At 35.9% G+C, this 17,637-nt stretch overlaps 1 protein-coding gene across 2 annotated transcripts in view; it reads right to left on the bottom strand.

Annotated features, from left to right (window-relative positions):
* The window catches only part of LOC135212599 (glycerol kinase-like), a gene marked incomplete in the record, with an annotated part of 99,164 nt that extends 87,338 nt beyond the window's left edge, over positions 1 to 11,826 (bottom strand). Inside the window, 5 exon segments of one of the 2 annotated variants that reach the window (XM_064246157.1) lie at positions 660 to 877; positions 1,717 to 1,826; positions 4,317 to 4,465; positions 6,335 to 6,841; positions 11,421 to 11,826. In XM_064246157.1, coding sequence (XP_064102227.1) covers positions 660 to 877; positions 1,717 to 1,826; positions 4,317 to 4,465; positions 6,335 to 6,424 — 567 coding nt within the window. 2 annotated transcript variants of the gene reach the window in all.
* Positions 11,827 to 17,637: the final 5,811 nt, after the last annotated feature.

Raw genomic sequence — 17,637 nt, 5'->3', positions numbered from 1 at the left:
AGCTGCCGCTAGTTACCTTCCTATTGCTAGGACCGAGGGTTTGTATTAACGTATTTCGTATCGGAACAAAAAAAGCCTTTTTTTATGACACTGCAAAGGCACTCCCTGGGTTACAGCAGCTACAACTAATGGAGTTCCAAACATACAGCACTTTTTAAAACCTATTCATAAAAAAATCAGTTCCAGGTTACGGCACCATAACTGTGATTCTGAATGGCGTAGTTGTAGCCCCCGGAGGGTTCACTATAAGAAGGTGAGAAAACTGATTATTATAAATTTTTATTGCAATATTCCAAGTAACAGGGTTTTCCAGTAATTGCCTGTATATTATTCTATGATTATAACTTAATCTTTAGAGATCATAATAATACTTATCTTCATTTTTAAGTCGCAGAAAACTGAATGTGAAACACTGATATATTTGACAAAATATCCTTGGACCTGGAGAAATGCAACTGAAAATTATGATAAATGTGATTTGCTTCCATTCATTTAATTTCATTCCATGACTAAATCTCTATCATTGGAGTTCATTTTTAGGACAATGAAAACTGACATTGAAATGAAAATTTTGACCAAAGATATCCATGAAAAGACAAAGGTCTGTATTCTTATAGGAACATATAATTAAGAGCAAACAAAATAAAGGATGTACATACCCATAACAACCATGTGTCAACTGTGCCAAATAATAAATTTCCTTTTGCAGCCACTTCTTGAACTTCTTTATCGTTATCCAGCAGCCAACGAAGTTTAAGCGCTGAGAAGTAGGTGGTAATAGGTAGACCACAAATGTCTTTCACATAGTCTTTGTTTTGGCCAGGAGTTTCTTTAAGTATCTCCTCTACTGTTGTTGCTGTACGAGCATCCAACCACACTGCAATTAAACAAAAATACACACTTTAAAAAAGGAATGTTAATTCTTTTTCTAGTAAAATAAACATTATTTTATGACTGCTTTTAGTTGCGAACGATCATTTATAGACGTATTCCCAAAGAAGATTTCAACTTCTTCACTATTCATCTGGGTTCTAATGTCTCTCACTACCAACAGAACATGGTAATTCCAAGCATTGTTTGACCATCCTACAAGCTATACAGAAATAGGAGGAGAGCAACACTTCCTAAACCTTTTGCTTTACCAAAACATTTCGGAAACAACACATGACTAGATGAAAGAATGCTGCTCCTCTTTAGAATCTCTCTCTTGGGGACTTGGAGCAAGTGAAATACTGGAAGGAAATGTCTTGAAGTTGAGGGGTTAAGAGGAGTAACAAGTAGACACGGAATAGTACCTTGTCAGTAAACTTGGGGATGCATTAAGTATGGATGATCCTACAGAACTAGAAGAGCTTACACTATTCACATACCATACAAGACAACTGAGTTTCCAAGCGCAACAGAATACGCATTATCATTACATATTAGTAGTTTTCTGAAACTAAAGAACCTTCCCATAAATGTCTAGAAGTTATGCAAGAGTACTAATACGTACAGTACTATCCAAAATTTGCCAGGCCACTGAGAAAACATTCTTCATATGGTTTGTCCAGAGGGGGTTCGTTCTTAATGAATAACAGTAAAATTTTTATTAAACCTAAAACTACTATGGATGAGTCTGAAAATATCATCTACTAATAATTTCATTGAAGTTATTTAGATAGCAAAGGCATCTTCCAATAACCTATAAAAAGCAGTGATTGGGAGCTTACTAACCGATAGCATTTGCAAGGGGTTCACCAGTTGTCTTATCCCATACTATTGTCGTTTCTCGTTGATTGGTGATGCCAACAGCTTTGATATCAGCAGGGTCAATTTCTAACGTTCTGCAATGAAAAATAATTGGCAATTAATATAAGTTTATATATACCCTTCCTTGGGATGAATGAAGTAATCACAAGTAAACTGAAAAATAATACCAATTAAATATTTTGGTGTTAATCTATAGTGGATAAACAAACTTGCATCTTAGCAGTTTTTTATTCTTTTATTTTGAGACTATCCTCAATATTGCCTGACATGAACAATATACAGTATACTGTATTAATGTACTATCATCCTTGTGACACAAACTTAAACAATACTATAAAATGTAAAAATGTTACATAATGAGCTCCTTTTATGCACAGTTTGCACTGCAGTTTTGTGAAGTAAATATGTAATACGTATTACTATATACTAACAAATTCAGATCATAGTTCCATACATATATTGCATAAATCTTATAGAAAGTGTAACTAACTTTGCAATAAAATTAATTTGGAGATGGCCATTTATTTGATTAATTAATGACACTTGTCAACCACAATTATGTGACCGCACGACAGCACATTCCATATAAATTATTCTGCTTTGCTGAGCTTTAGTGGTTACAATGGAACAACACTTTTATACATTTAAGCAAATACAATATTGCATGAATAGGGTTTCCTTAATTATATCAGGTTATTCTGATCGGCCTGGGATTTGTAGTTTATGCATACTGTTCCCCCTGTATTCGTGGGGATGCGTACCAGACACCCTGGGAATAGCTAGAATCCGTGAATAGTTGAAACCCCTATAAAAACGCTCAAACTGCTTATTTTGTTAGTTAAAACTCAAGAAAAACCCACTAAAAATGTTTATACCTGGTTTTTTAAGTTTCATTGCAAAAAGTGCCTAAGGAAAAAAAAGGGTTTCGTAGATATTTCTTGTAGAAAAATACCGTGAATAGGTGAATTTTCTGCGAATAAAGAGGGTATATGTTCCAGAGAGAAATCCACAAATAAGTGTGTCCACTAATCAAGAGTGCACAAATACGGGAGTTCCTCTGTATATAATGAAAAAAAAAATGATAATAATATAGGCTGCAATTCAACTAACTAAGCATTTCATCTACAAAAACCTTACATTAATTTTCTATCTTCTAATGGTTTTCCTTTATTAGGCACTGAATGTGGACATTAATAAATTTACAACTTTTATTTTGTGTGGTAACCTTGATGACCATTTATTTTATTAATACGTACAGGCAATTATAGCAGTCTCTAAAATATAACTAACAGTGTCAGTCACTGAAGTAAGGTTCAAGGTGTTATTACAAATTTTGTTTTTACCATTATTATTATAATATTATTATCTCTGAAGTAGAATATACCAGTGAAATAAAGTTAAAAAACAAGCAAATTACCAGCTTCCACTGAACTTCATTGCAAAAGTAATAACACTACTGCAGTCTTTAATACTGTATTAATAATGGAGGAATCCTTATCTAAGGGTAATACAACTTTGATCATAATAGCTGTTTCCATAACATTAAATTTGTTTAGAATACTCTATATTTATATAACTTTTTTTCCTGATGCTTTTATTTCCTCTGATGTTTTGACTCCCATTCTTGCAGTCATCCACTAGACATTACAAAAGGGAAAGAATTACGACAGATAGCAGATGAGTGAGTTACAGTTAGCAAGTGGATTGGTGCTCTGAATTTTGATTGACCATGTTTAGATACTATTGTGTCATGTTTTGTGGGTACTGTGATCTTCTTGGCCTATCTGATGGGGTAGACTGATGTATTCTCTCTTTATGACTAGTATGAAAACCCAGTTAGGTAAGAAGATGCCATATGGTGTGATTTCTCACTCTCTTTCTTCCACCTTTCTCTTTCTCATCAATGTTTGGCACCAGGTTAGGAAACAGCTGATTTCTTACATTTCTCCTTGTAACTGTGGAAAGAAAATGTTTCTTTTGCTATGCTGATGCCTGTTTTTTTTTTTTTTTTTTTTTTTTTAAAGAGGGTACATCAAGAGTCAAGAAGGTGCATGTATCAGCAGCCTAGTCTGTTTTTATATTTTTTAGCTCTTCACTTTCACATAATTATAATTTTATTGGTATGTAATGATAAAAGATGGTCCCTTTTTCAAGGTGACAGGAGTGAAACTGAGTTTGGTGGTATTCATCCTGATACACAAGTTGTGGCAGCCTTCCACTGGGCATATAGTAAACTCATAGAAGACATTACTTCTCTTCAGTGATGCTTCCGACAGGTTGGTCTTATCACTTTCTTAAGTAAGGAGACATTTTCACTGACTATTTTGCTGAGAATATTCTTGTCTTTTAAATGTTTATGGTGCATAACATTCCTACAGTATAGTTTCATAGCATCACTTGGTCAGTATCTGTCCTCATTTCCTGCACATTCAACAACCACATTTCGCTTATATGATAAAAACACCTCTATATGGCATGCACAAATGCCTAATTTAGAAAACAAAAACATTCATAGCAACAAGTTACATTTTCTTACAGAAAATATCATCCAATTCTTTACATACCTGAGGTTTTCAACTGTCTTTTCTATACATGTCAATGCAGATTTCAAAAGAGCTTTTGCATCCTGCTCTACCCAACCAGATTCTGGATAGATCTGAGCTACTTCTTCTTGGTGGTAAGTTAATACTTCCCCAGTGCCAGCTGCAAAAACCTGTAAATATTGATAGAATAAAATTATCATACCATAAAATGCACTAATTACTAATTGGGGGTAATCGATTTACATCACATCCATATCACCAAAACAGACAAAATCTCATAGAATGTAAAGTTTTGACAAAAGCAAGTAGTATGCCTCTCTCTCACAACAATGACATTCTTGGGTAACCAACTAATAACCAACCCAACCCAACCCCCCAAAAAAAAAGCTAACGGCTAATTCTCCACTGTACTACAGGGAGGGATTCCTTCACTTTCAAGACACAACCAGACATGTTTTCCTTTCCACATTTAACTATTTATTGATCTACTTCCAATGGAAGGTATATCCAGTTTTACTTATTAACTTGTCAGTAACTACATATATTTTCATTACTATTACTTGCAATCACTGTATTGATATTTTCAAACTGATTTGAGAGTGATTCATAGAATTTACGATGGAAGTGTTAGGATATGTAGACAGGAGTGTGACTGCTTTGGTGTGTAAATAGACCTAAGACAAAAGTATTATGTATCCATGACTATTTAATCTCTATGGATAGTGTCATATGAGAGATCAAAGGGAAGACAAATGTAGGTATGTGCAAAGTGTTGGAATTAGAAAATAAGAATTCTGATGTTCAACATGTCAAGAAATAAAGTTTGAGGGTCAATGGAAACCAGGATGACGGGCCAACATTATTAATAAGGAAGCAATGGATTTCTATTGGTAATCGGTATAAATATAATGGATAGCTGGTTATTCAAGAAAAAGAGCAAGGCGAGTTCAGAAGATTAATCCTTAAACAAATCTGAGATTATCAATGGAAGCCATAGTGCGAGTGTCTCAAGGGACTACTGAGCCAACTCTTCTTTATGGTGGTAAAATGGGGTTGTTGTATGTGGAAAAGAAAGGATGAAGCTGCTGAGATTGACTGTTTGGTTTGTATACACAGCTTAAGACGACATCATCAATCGTGTATACTTTTGAAATGTTAGGTGAGAGGAGGAGGAGAGGAAGACAGTTAAACAAGACTTAGAATGGAAGGCCATAATTTTCTGGAAGCACTGGGGAAATCACAGGACAGGTGAGTGGCGCAGAATGTGAAGGGTTTTGGATATAGGTTGCAAGTAACATAGCATTAGTCATACTCAAAGTTTTAAAAAGTGATTCAAAACTAGATAGTACTCAAATATTTACTTGCATAACTGACAGATCAAAAGAAGTGGGGCCCTGTGAATTTGGTTATATTTTATCTATAAAATAAAATTGACAAGCAGATAAGGGAGTATAAAATGATAAGCAGATAATGAATTGGAAAAAAAAATGTCTTTTATGAGACAACTTCAAGTGTGAAATTTATCTGAAAAAGACAGGCAGGGAGCATGTCATTATCCAAGAAATCAATATATTAAGTCAATAAAGTTACTTAGATAAAAACCAAGAGCAGGTACATCACATTTACTCTTAATGCTTTTACACCAACACCTGAAGTGTGTGTCCATGCATAAGATACACTTGTAACTCTAAAGTAAACATACATGACACAGAATATGGAGCTCTAAGCCACATGGCATTCTCTTCAGTTATTTTGCTGCTCTATTGTTAAATACAAGGTCAAGATTTGTAATCACCAGCTTCTTATCAGCAGAAAATGATCGTTGAAGTGACAGAATTATCACTGATAAGTTACACGACTTTCCTTCTAATATCAGATTAACAAGTTCTACCAAAAACCTCAACTTGCTAATGAACTTACATGAAACTAGTTAAATGCCAATAATTCATCTTTCATGAGACTTTATCATCTAGATACACAACAATATACTTATATCTGCCTTTTCTTATCACCTGCACATTAAAACAAAATCTACTTACTAGAAAACGAGTGGATGAGGTTCCTTGGTCCACGGCACCAACTAGAGGACCATGTTTTCCACTGACAGGACCATTGGCTCTGGCAAACATATTGGCTACTTATTGTCTTGGAATGTTGTATTTAAGTACTGTACTGTTGGCAATGATTATCCCACAAACTAGAGTTGAAAATCAACAAAATAAAAGTTATAGTAATCACAACCAAACTAATCAGAGAGAAAAAACTTGTTTGTTTTATAAGTATATCTAATAAAACATCTTGGTCCCCTAAGCTCACCAAAATAAATATCTCAACAACACTACTGGAGCCTGAGGCTTAAGTACAATTCAAACAATATAAGGTGTAGTAAGGAACTAAGAAACAATTGATCACAGGAATAGAAAATGAGATTCTTAGTAGTGTTTAGCAGAACATAACAACATGGATAGGGTATTTGAGTGTGATTCCTATCTCCCCATAGCTGTGTGTGTCTTTCCAGGTGGTCTTCACAGTTCGGGAGATTAATACTGAAATGAGAAGAAAAAATGAACATTAGGTAATGGGTCAGAATCAAGATTAATAAAGACCAAGATTACATTCAACCGGCCTTTCTAGCAACACCATCTTGATTTTTAACCCTACAAGTCATTTATCACAGTCTAAACCAAAATGAAAACCTACACCAAATCTGTTAACAAAAATAGGGTTAAAATTCCTTTTGGCAATGAGAAAAATGAATGAATGGTGTCACTGGGTATTACTCCTATCAGTGCGCCTGCAATTTTGGGCACCACAGGATTTTAAATCAATGACCATCACACACAGACAAAAAGTTGTTATAGACTACTGCATTCAGTGACCAGAACCTTCAATTACAATATAAACCCAAAACAATTAGAGTGGGGCCACTACAACTTTTGCTGCGGCATATTTGAAACCCTCCTCTGCCCACTTAACGTGTACACTGCTGACATGATGTTGGCTTAATAAATAAGATAATTGAGTACTATGTGTAAAATGAAACTATTAATCATTTCGACTATGGTACACAAAGAATTCACAGCAAGCCTTTACACAAACCATGAGCAAAACTGTGAAGTATTCAACTTAACCTGAGCAAAACCAAAATTTTACAAATTACTTGATCCCTACTATGATCAAATTCCCTAATCCTTAGACATTTGCCCAGTGGTAATAGTTTACCTAAAGATTTCATATTTGATTATAGTATTGAGTGTTACCTTTAAATTTAAAATCTTTATGAACCCTTACTATTTACATGGTGGTCTTAAAAAATGTACACATCTTTCAAATCCCAGACTCCTATGTTTATCTGACATTTTTCAACTGTACATGAGATATTTCAATTGTGTACAATAGTAAATTTGTTTCATAACAAACAAGTTACTCATATACAGCACCAAATTCATGTCAACTGTCCAGACACTACAACCCCCTTAAAAAAGAGAAACATAATGGTAGTCAACACTGTATGTGTATGATGGCTCTGAGCAGTGACCATAGATATTACTTGTGTCCACGATGGGCGAACATTGCACATTGCATTGCCGTTAGGGTTGGCAAAAACTTACAATTTACCTCGTTTTTCTCTGTTCAAGAGTTTTATGCTTTTCTTTGCTTTCTATCCCTCTAATTGTCCAGCTTTTATCAAGGAAAGAAGACATCTCTCAAGGTAAGCATGAGACACTAATAGACAATTACCCTTCTGTGCATCTTTGCTTTAACAGCCTACATTTGCACCTAATTTGACAGAAATTCCTTCATTTGTACAAGAGTTGCAATAGCAAAGCGTGACACAGTCAGAGAGATCATCTTCCATGCACATCTAAGCATGATGGCCTTCCTTTGTATCTAGATTAAAAACAAAGCCCAACATCCTCACAGGAATTTAGATAACAAGGTAGGAGTGACAGATGCACTACTGGACATACAAACAAACCATAACCCTTTATACATACTAATGCATGATGGTCTACCTTCGCACATGTTTGACAAAGAATACTATGGATGAACAGATGAATGAGCTCCCTTCATTGATGTGCATTTGTACCAAGTATGATGGAAATTCCTTTAACCACGTAGGAGTTGCAATGACAAGGCAAGTGTACCACAGATGCTGATGGGCAGATGGGTGGACAAATGCAGAGATAAATAAAGAGAACAAAAATAGACTCACAACTTTCTCAGTATGGGGCTAAATTTATTTTTGGATCTGTTATCAATTGAAAATCAAGATGATATATTCTTTAATCCCTTTATGATATAATAGAGTAAACAATCACGGACGATCCACCATCATCACGCTGGCCGGGTCTTATTCACTCGATATTTAATTGGTGAAACAAGAATACAATTACAACTCTAAGCATACCATTCAAAAGATTGAAGTTTTGTCAACATAATGTGATATATGAAAGCCCCATAAGCTTTTCGTAAAATATGTTTTCAAGGCAGTTTTGAAATCCAATGTGGCAGCTATCGTCAGGCTGGCCGGTCTAATCACGGACAATCCACCATCTTTCCCAGCACTCATTTGAACAATGTTAGCGTATATATGTAACGTTTATTGATCTTACTCATGATTGCAGTTGTAATCAGTACAATAAAACAACATTTTGTTGCCTATATTAGTGAAAGTATGAAACTTGTTATTCCCAAGGTCATGGTTTGAACTGAACTCATTTTTACCTTGTAATCGGTGGTTTTATCCTTACTGCCATCACAACTGAAACTCCACAGTGCTTATTTGATTGTAATTATACACATTGTGGTCTTAATTCACTCCACATTGCACTTGAACCACGTTGCTGTTCCTGGTTCCTAAGTGCTCACTCCACAAACACAGTTACGAGGAGCAGACGACGACACTTTATGAGGTACAAAGCTTTATTCCCTTAATTGTTTACTTTACTCATTATTTAGTTTAACTTTACTTTGATACTTCAAAATGTTTATTTAATCCATGTCTCTTATCCCTTTTTTGCAACCAAATTACCCCAAAAAATTACAGATATTTCTAAAGTAGATACAATCCAACGTTTCTAACCTTGTCGTACATCTGGCTGCCGAAAACCATCGTGGAGCAGACGACGATTAGTGGATCATATATTTTTTTTTTGCTAGCACTTTTCATTGATTTACGTCTATATTAGTATTCTGATTTGTTTAAATAACTGTATGCCAGAAATAAATGTAACCTTTAATGTTTGCATGCTAAGAATGGCAAAATCATCGTTGCCACATTAGTGAGGCTTCACACAGGCGCCGATGCATTATTATAAACTGTTTCCATGAATTCTAGTTGTCTTAGTAATGCAATAATGATAAAATTGTGTAAGTCTTATACCCAGTTTGGAGGGTGAACACATACCAATTGGCGAGAGAGAGAGAGAGAGAGAGAGAGAGAGAGAGAGAGAGAGAGAGAGAGAGAGAGAGAGAGAGAAGGGAAAGTGAAGGAAGGAAGAAGGACAGGGGTGGCAGTGGAGGTGGGGGGAAGTGGTTCACGATACCCTTATAAATTACGGCACTGGGTGTAATACACTATAGCAAAATCTCGTTCTGATACGAGTGTTCGTTACAGAAATATTGCCAAAAAACGTGCTTGCACTGTCTCTGAAACCCATAGTAGACATGCTGCTTAGTTGTCAATCAAGTTTTTTGTAATCAAGTATTTTTTACAAGCTAGCTATTGTATAAATTTGTATTTTTCTCAATCAAAACATATGCTCCTCAATAATAACTTTTCTCTCTTAACGACTTTCTGGTCATTGCAAATTCGGCCCAATTAATTTCTTATGGTGCGAAAACAGACAAGAGGCCCAGGGAGCGAAAGCGATTGCGTCACACTACGGTGGTAATCTGGCAGTAAAACATCTTCATATATCCAAAAAGTAAATAATAATGATATACATGCGCATTATGATTATAACAATTACATGAATAGCTGATAACAATCTGCATGAATAACTGGTAAACTGTTCTGCTAGAAAGTTGACTATAGCAATTATTTACAATAGGTACGAACGTCAAGATGTCATGACGTCATAATACAGGACTTAAAAAATGTTCTAATTCCGAAAAATAATTACTTAAATTTGAGTCAGGAATCGAGTTGCTTTTTCAATAACGAATACTTTCAAATGAATCATCATAAATATGTATAATATTGATGTTTTACTATTTATTTAAATAATTATCTAGTGCACGCTTCGGCTTCTTCTATCAAAACAGTAGTTTCCTTAAAAACGTCGAGGCCAGAGACCGTTTTCCAATTGTTGTGATGAAAGTGCACCAGTGTCTATGGGAACAAGTGGTGTGCGGATTTATCACAGAAAATGGGAAGTTTGTTGACACAAGCAACTCCGCAAACATCGAAATGGCATCAATCTTCTAAGTTATTTAATCGTAAGTAAAAATTTCGAAAGCGTTTTGATGAAGTTTGCACTGCGTTGGCCACCGTTTCCATTACCCTCTGTTTTAAAGCTTTAAATTTGGCCATAATTTCTAACTTTGGAGAAAATACTTCGAAAGGAGAGTAGAGGTCTTTAGTTATGTCTTTCACCAACAACAACTCGCGGCTGATGACCACCTCCGGTGTCAGGACGCGTTATAAGTACTTTTTCGGAGGGTGTCCAGCCGTGACCGTCGGTGTGTTGTCCAGTCCATGCGGTTGTTTACCCTAGTACAATCTCGGAAGAACACCCTCTCAAATTTAATTAACAGACTGCCATCATGGAATAAATGAACCATGGACAACTGTTATATAATTTACCTACTGCTACAGCGATGGATCAGGGTTACAGGGCACTGCAGGTCTTGGATTGCAGAAGTTACTGACACTGGAGTAGAGGTCTTTAGCTCCGTTTCTCACCAACAACAAGTCGCGTCTGATGCCCATCTCCGATGTCAGGACACGTTATAATGTATTTTTTGGGGGTTGTACACATTGATCATACATGGTCCACCCCTGTACCATGCGGTTTTTTTTACCCTAATTGCCTAACCTAGCCAGTAAGGAAACCATTAGCAACCTCTAGAAACACCAAGTAAAACTAACCTCACTATCATCATTATGATAAAACTTACTTAACAAAACTCTGTCTAGTTGTTTACGGAAGGCCTATTGCTTGTAAGTGTCGTAGGCTACAAGCGTCCCGAAGCGACTGCTGTTGATCACTAAGCGAAGTATCTATCGGCTGCCTCCTTATTACGAAGCTGTTTCAGCAATCGTATGACGTCATGCTACCAGATGGCCGATGACCTTGACTACGCTGTAAAACGTATCGCATAGACTACGGTAGTTCCCCCCAATGGCCGTAGGCAATAAATTATTTTCTTTTCCTACTACAGTCCGTACCGAGGTGACATGCCGAAAAGGGCTTTGCTACTTAACAGTCACTAATATGGGCACATAAGCGTTTCCTGTTAATATAAGGCTAACTAAGATTAAGTCTTATTTAGTACTTTCCTTGGCAGAGAAGATGTGGGTCTTTTTCATGAGAGAAATCGGCAAAACGTCAAAATACTTACGGTGAAGTGGCACAAGGCAACTCCAGCTGGCCAGGGATGTAAACACTAGCCACAGCCTACCCGTTCGCCTCTCTGATTGGTCAATGTCGGTCGCAGTCGACATTAACCAATGCAACGTTCTTTTCCTTCTATTCTGAGATTTGAGACGACTTCATTAAACAATAAATCTAAATATAAATGCACTTATTAAGGAGGACACGTATATAGAGCATTATGATTAGAAATAAATTCTCATGACCTGTATAAACGCTTATTGTTAGGTATGCAACCATACTGTGCACAATAAATATAAGTGGTTTATAATATTTACTAAGCACCATCATGAGCATGCCTTGCAGGACTTTCAGGAAAGCAAAAATTAGATGGACAACTATTCATTTAATAAAATAATGTCTCTCAGGCAACACCTATGCTTAGTAAATTGAACAGGGTATATATTCATGAAAGCGTTATATGTTGAGTAAGTGACAGTACTGTAAGCAACGGGCCTAAACTCGCTTCCGAGATTACTCGACCACAGACCGTTAAACTATCATGACTGAAAGAACGCACCATGGTTATCTTGCATAATTTTAGTTAAGAGAGATTGACACGAGACTGCAATGGAATCACAATGAACAGGCATCAAAAGAAATTGGTGATTATGGCTTATATATCACCCACTTGTAGAATTCACATGGTTATACAATGGTCTGGACTTTATGTACTACGTATTCTATGGATATAATCTAACATGTCAGGAATTTTCTATATCTACTATTCTATGTATATAATGCAACATGCCATAGACTTCAGATACAACCCCACATGATATATACCATGTCTTGGGCATAATGTATCATGCCCTGGACTTATACTATTCTCTGTATATTATGTACCATACCTTGAACTTAACTGACTATTATTATAAGTATCCGATTTGGATCCGCTTTTTTTTCTTTTTTTTTCCCAGCCAACGTAAATTCTGACGGAATTAGTTTGAACTAAAGAAAGTAAAATTCAAATTGTGAAGAGGACCCGGTCAAGAATTTCTTTTCTCTTGATAGTATTTTGACTTATAGCAAATGTTCTTTTGTATTCCTACACAAAACGAAGATGGAAAACATCCTATAATATAATGACCTTCTCCCGTTGAAATCTTTACGATGATTTATGAGGTGTCATCGTCTCATCAGGTTTAGCTATTGACTGATGTCAAAATCCCGAATCAGGTCACCGAATATATTAGGGACCTGCAAACCTACAACTATGTAATAACATAGACAATATGTCCTGTCCCTTGGACTTTCTATTCGATTCTCTGGCAACCCAATTTTCAGGAGATGCCTGTCTTCTTAATGATAGTCAACGCAGGCCCGTAAATAGTTTTTTTTTTATATTTATATATATATGGGGGGGGGTTCGTTTTTCCCAAAACTGGCCATTTTCTTCTATAAATATCACTGCATATATCGGTATATATAAGATGAAATACTTGAAAATGTTTTTAGTTATATTAAGAAGAAAAATTGGGTATGCGCATGTCTATGCCATTCTACCCGATTAGATGTTATTCAAAGTACCGACTTTAATTAAAGGAATTTTACTTTAATGTTGAAAGTTTGCACTGAAATTCAAGAATATTTCTTCAGTTTTATTGATTAATTAATTTATTATGTCAACAATAACATGCATATTACTTTATTTGTTGTTATATTATAATATACTCTGACTTAACAATAAAACAATAATTATTTATTACTTTGTAAGTACAGTTCAACGAAAAGGATAGTCACAGAAAATATGGACTTCCAGAAATTGGAGGGAGGGGGGTGTTTGTTCGACCACCCCGACCCCACCCTCGGCACGGGCCTGCTATGGTAGTCAAATATCTGGATTCAGTCACTGCACTGCTCTTTTAAATAGTCCCTGAATAAATCTTTAAAATTTTAAGGTGTTGTTTGGGCTATCTGAAATGCAGCAAGTGACTCAAACTGAAATTATTGTAACCAAAGAAATATCTTTATGGATAACCATTCTCCATCCTGTCTAATGTAACATCTTAAAAAATCATATAAAATGCACATTGAATATTAAATATACATCAAACATGTAGGTTCTAAAGTCCACATTATGCAGTTTATACTGATGGCACCAACTGACTTACTCACCTAGGATTGCTGTCATATCTTATATATATATATAATATATATATATATTATATATATATATATATAGATATATATATTATATATATAGTATAGCTTATGTTTACCTGGTATTTTGTTTGTATAGTGTTTTTACGTTGCATGGAACCAGTGGTTATTCAGTAACATGACCAACGGCTTTACGTGATTTTCGAACCAGGTCGAGAGTGAACTTCTTTCACCAGAAATACACATATCTCACACCTCAATGGAATGCCAGAGAATCGAACTCGCGGCCACCGAGGTAGTACGCTAACACCATACTGAACCACGCCACTGAGGCGCTTTGTTTACCTAGAAATTAAGGACTCTGTTTTTACAGCAAAACTATGCAATAAGGTCTGTAGTGGAGATTAGCAAAACCTATGAAAAACATGAATTTCCGGTATCTCTAAACAGCCCATGAAAGCTATTTCTAAGTTAGTTTCCTGATAATATTCCTTACAATAAATTAGCTATTTTTCCATTAATTGCACGAAACTTGTGGGAACTTTGAAACATGCATGTTGGCTATCTGCTTTCATATGCAGTCATCAAGGAAAAAACAATCCTAGAATCGTCAAGATTTTTCATATATCTAATCACTAGGTTTTTAAACGGAGTTGCAACTTGTTAGATAAGAGATAGCTCTGAAGTATGAACGCAAACACTGTTTGAGCTGAGATTTTTAACACGATGGTCTGATTAAACTACTCGATGATCATGATAATGTGATAAAAAATTATCATAGTCCTAGACACTAGTAGAAAACAACCTTCATTTATCTAAATATGCCCTTTTCATGTAATCTCTCTCTCTCTCGTTTGTCTTGTTTCTAACACTATTTTCCAAATTTCATTTCTGTCACAATACTTGCCGTTGCATTTAGTTAATTTAAATTTTTGCCTTTAATTCAGAAGGAAATCGTATTAACAAAGATGGCCTTTGAATTAAAAAAAATCAAATATACCGTTAAACTGTCCATGGTGGTTGGAAAGGCAGTGCGGAATAGATGAGAATTTTAACACTTTAAAAGATGGATTATGGGTCAGCGCAAACAGCAGAGTATTACTATGGAACGCTGCTGAAGAAATTGAAGGAAGTTATTATGGCAAGGACACGCAGAGGATGTGATATCTCGAAAAGATGAAAATTTAGGTCGCTTCGACCCTTGGATGAAAACTGGGAAATATGACAAGAAAAACATAGTAAAAATGTAATATATATATAATATACATTGTTTTTCACTCTCCTTCGCCCTCTCGCACGTCCTTCTTCTTCTTTGATGTAACAAACCGTCTCCGATGCCGTCTCCATATGCTTCGTCATGTTCAGTCTTGGATTGGTCGAGGCTTCTAGGTTAACCCCATTGTAGGATTTAACCCACCTACCATTTGGTACTGTTGCGCTCTTATTAAAATGACTCCTGTGCTCTCGTTTCAGAGTTATCTCTCTTATTCTCTGCTCCAAAAGATCTACCAATCTATTTACAGTTTTCTCATTATCTGTCCTTCATTTTACGTACAATGTGTACTTTGTTCATACACCCATGTTTTGCATATCTTTTGCTTGTCACAACCTAATTATTCTCTCGATACATCTTACTTTCTTCCTACCATATGTATCTACTGCCTCTCGCATTATAAGACAACACACGGACACGTTTTCTTACTTTGCAAAACCAGCGATTTCATTTCACCCTCTCTACTTATTGGCGTTATTTGTCGTCCGTTTCTTATACTTCTTTCCTTTTCATTTCTCCAAATCTATGTCAGTACTTACAAGCCGTCCCCTACCGACGTCTACCTATCATACTAATTATATAGCATTTTTCTTCCTTTTGCTCATGACAATGAATTAACTAGTCTTCTGGAGGAGTGAGGACATAGAATGGCCCCATTAAGTGAATGCGTATCTTTACTTTTCGTGCTTCTTTCCATTGTCCTGTTTTCCTATCCAGTCCGTATTCCCACCTTTTCTCCCTTTGTTTACATTCCCACTTACTTCTTCCTTTTCCTCTTTCATTTTAATTTTGTAATTATCTCCCCTTGTTTGTATGGTGTTTCTACGTTGCCTGGAACCAGTGGTTATTTAGCATCGGGACCAACGGCTTTACGTGACTTCCGAACCACGTCGAGAGTGAACTTCTATCACCAGAAATACACATCTCTCACACCTCATTGGAATGCCAGAGAATCGAACTCGCAGTGGTACGCCAACACCATACCAACCACGCCACTGAGGCGCTATGTTCTTTTCCTCTTTAATTTTGTGTGATTCTCTTAATTGCCTATAAAATTATTGAAGTTTTTGTTTGTTCTTTGGTTATTAGTCATATCGTCCAGTATAGATATAGTCGTTTCCTTATACTTTTTATATTTCTCTTGGAGATTTTCACCTTTGCCAAGTGTCTGTTGGCTTCCCGTTACTACTTCTTGTTCAGCTAGCATGTTCTAAACATATAGTAGCATGGAATGGTGTGTGCCGGTGAAGGAGAAGTTGAGTTTCTCTTACATATCAGCAGTGAGCTTCCTTTATGTAGTTCCATGCCATGGTAGGCGTGAAGTTCTTTAAGAATTCTTTTGCTTCAGTATTCAATTTTTGCTCATGAATGTGATTTTTGTATTCGTGTATTTTGTGTATTTTCTCGCTTCTGTAAAAGTAACTTTTGTTGTGCATATGTATAAAAAAGGGAATGGTTCTGTTTTGTAATGTTGTGAACTTTACCCAAGCGGCATTCCCTCCCGGCTCCCGCGCACTTTGTTACTTTGTAAACAGCTGGCAAGAAAGAACGAAATGCTGAGCACGTCGTCGTATTGTTCTCACCCCGAATAAACGAAGATGGGATAGCCTGAGTTAATACTAACTGAATACATCAGACCATTAATAACGTATGATAAGATAGTATCACTAATGAAGATATTTCTCCTTCGGCAGGTTAGAGTTAACTTGCTATGTTCACACGTGTTTAGGCTAAGCTAGGCTAGCCCATGTCGGCCAACTCACTGTTTCCTTCTTTCGTGGTCAACAATTACAAATCGATTTATGCTAGTGACGGTTTTCTAAGTGGCCTAAAGTGACGTGTATAAAGTGTTGTTTATTAGTGAAGTGGTTTTGTATACTTTTTCATCATGAAATAACAAAAACCTCGCAAATTTTAACATTTCAGGAGAACACTATTACAAGCTTACTCAAACTCTGTCACCATAGGTACTTGTATTTTTCCATCTATCCATCCGCCTGTGGTGTTTTCGCATGGTAACACTGCGTCCCGGGCTTTAAATAGTTACGATATGTGTAAGTTTTAGGTAAATAAAAGGATATCTGGGTATACATTTGCAACTGAAAAGTGTTTTAATAATTTACTGTATGCGAATTACATCGTTAATATTCGAAATAGGATATTATTAAAAAAAAAAAAAAAAAAAACAGTTTAGGTAACTTGGTTTTTGTGGCCGGTCAGACTCGGAGACTTCATGACATTCATGGAGTGAGACGATGTAATTTTGATAGTCACCTCCACCCCTCCATGAGTCCATACACCATTCAATGACCAGAAAACGCAGGACAAAAATATGAATTACTACATTAACTGAATAAGGGATGTC

This window comes from Macrobrachium nipponense, chromosome 41 (assembly GCF_015104395.2).
Source record: "Macrobrachium nipponense isolate FS-2020 chromosome 41, ASM1510439v2, whole genome shotgun sequence".
NCBI lineage: Eukaryota > Metazoa > Arthropoda > Malacostraca > Decapoda > Palaemonidae > Macrobrachium > Macrobrachium nipponense.
This window is presented reverse-complemented; position numbering and strand designations above follow the sequence as displayed.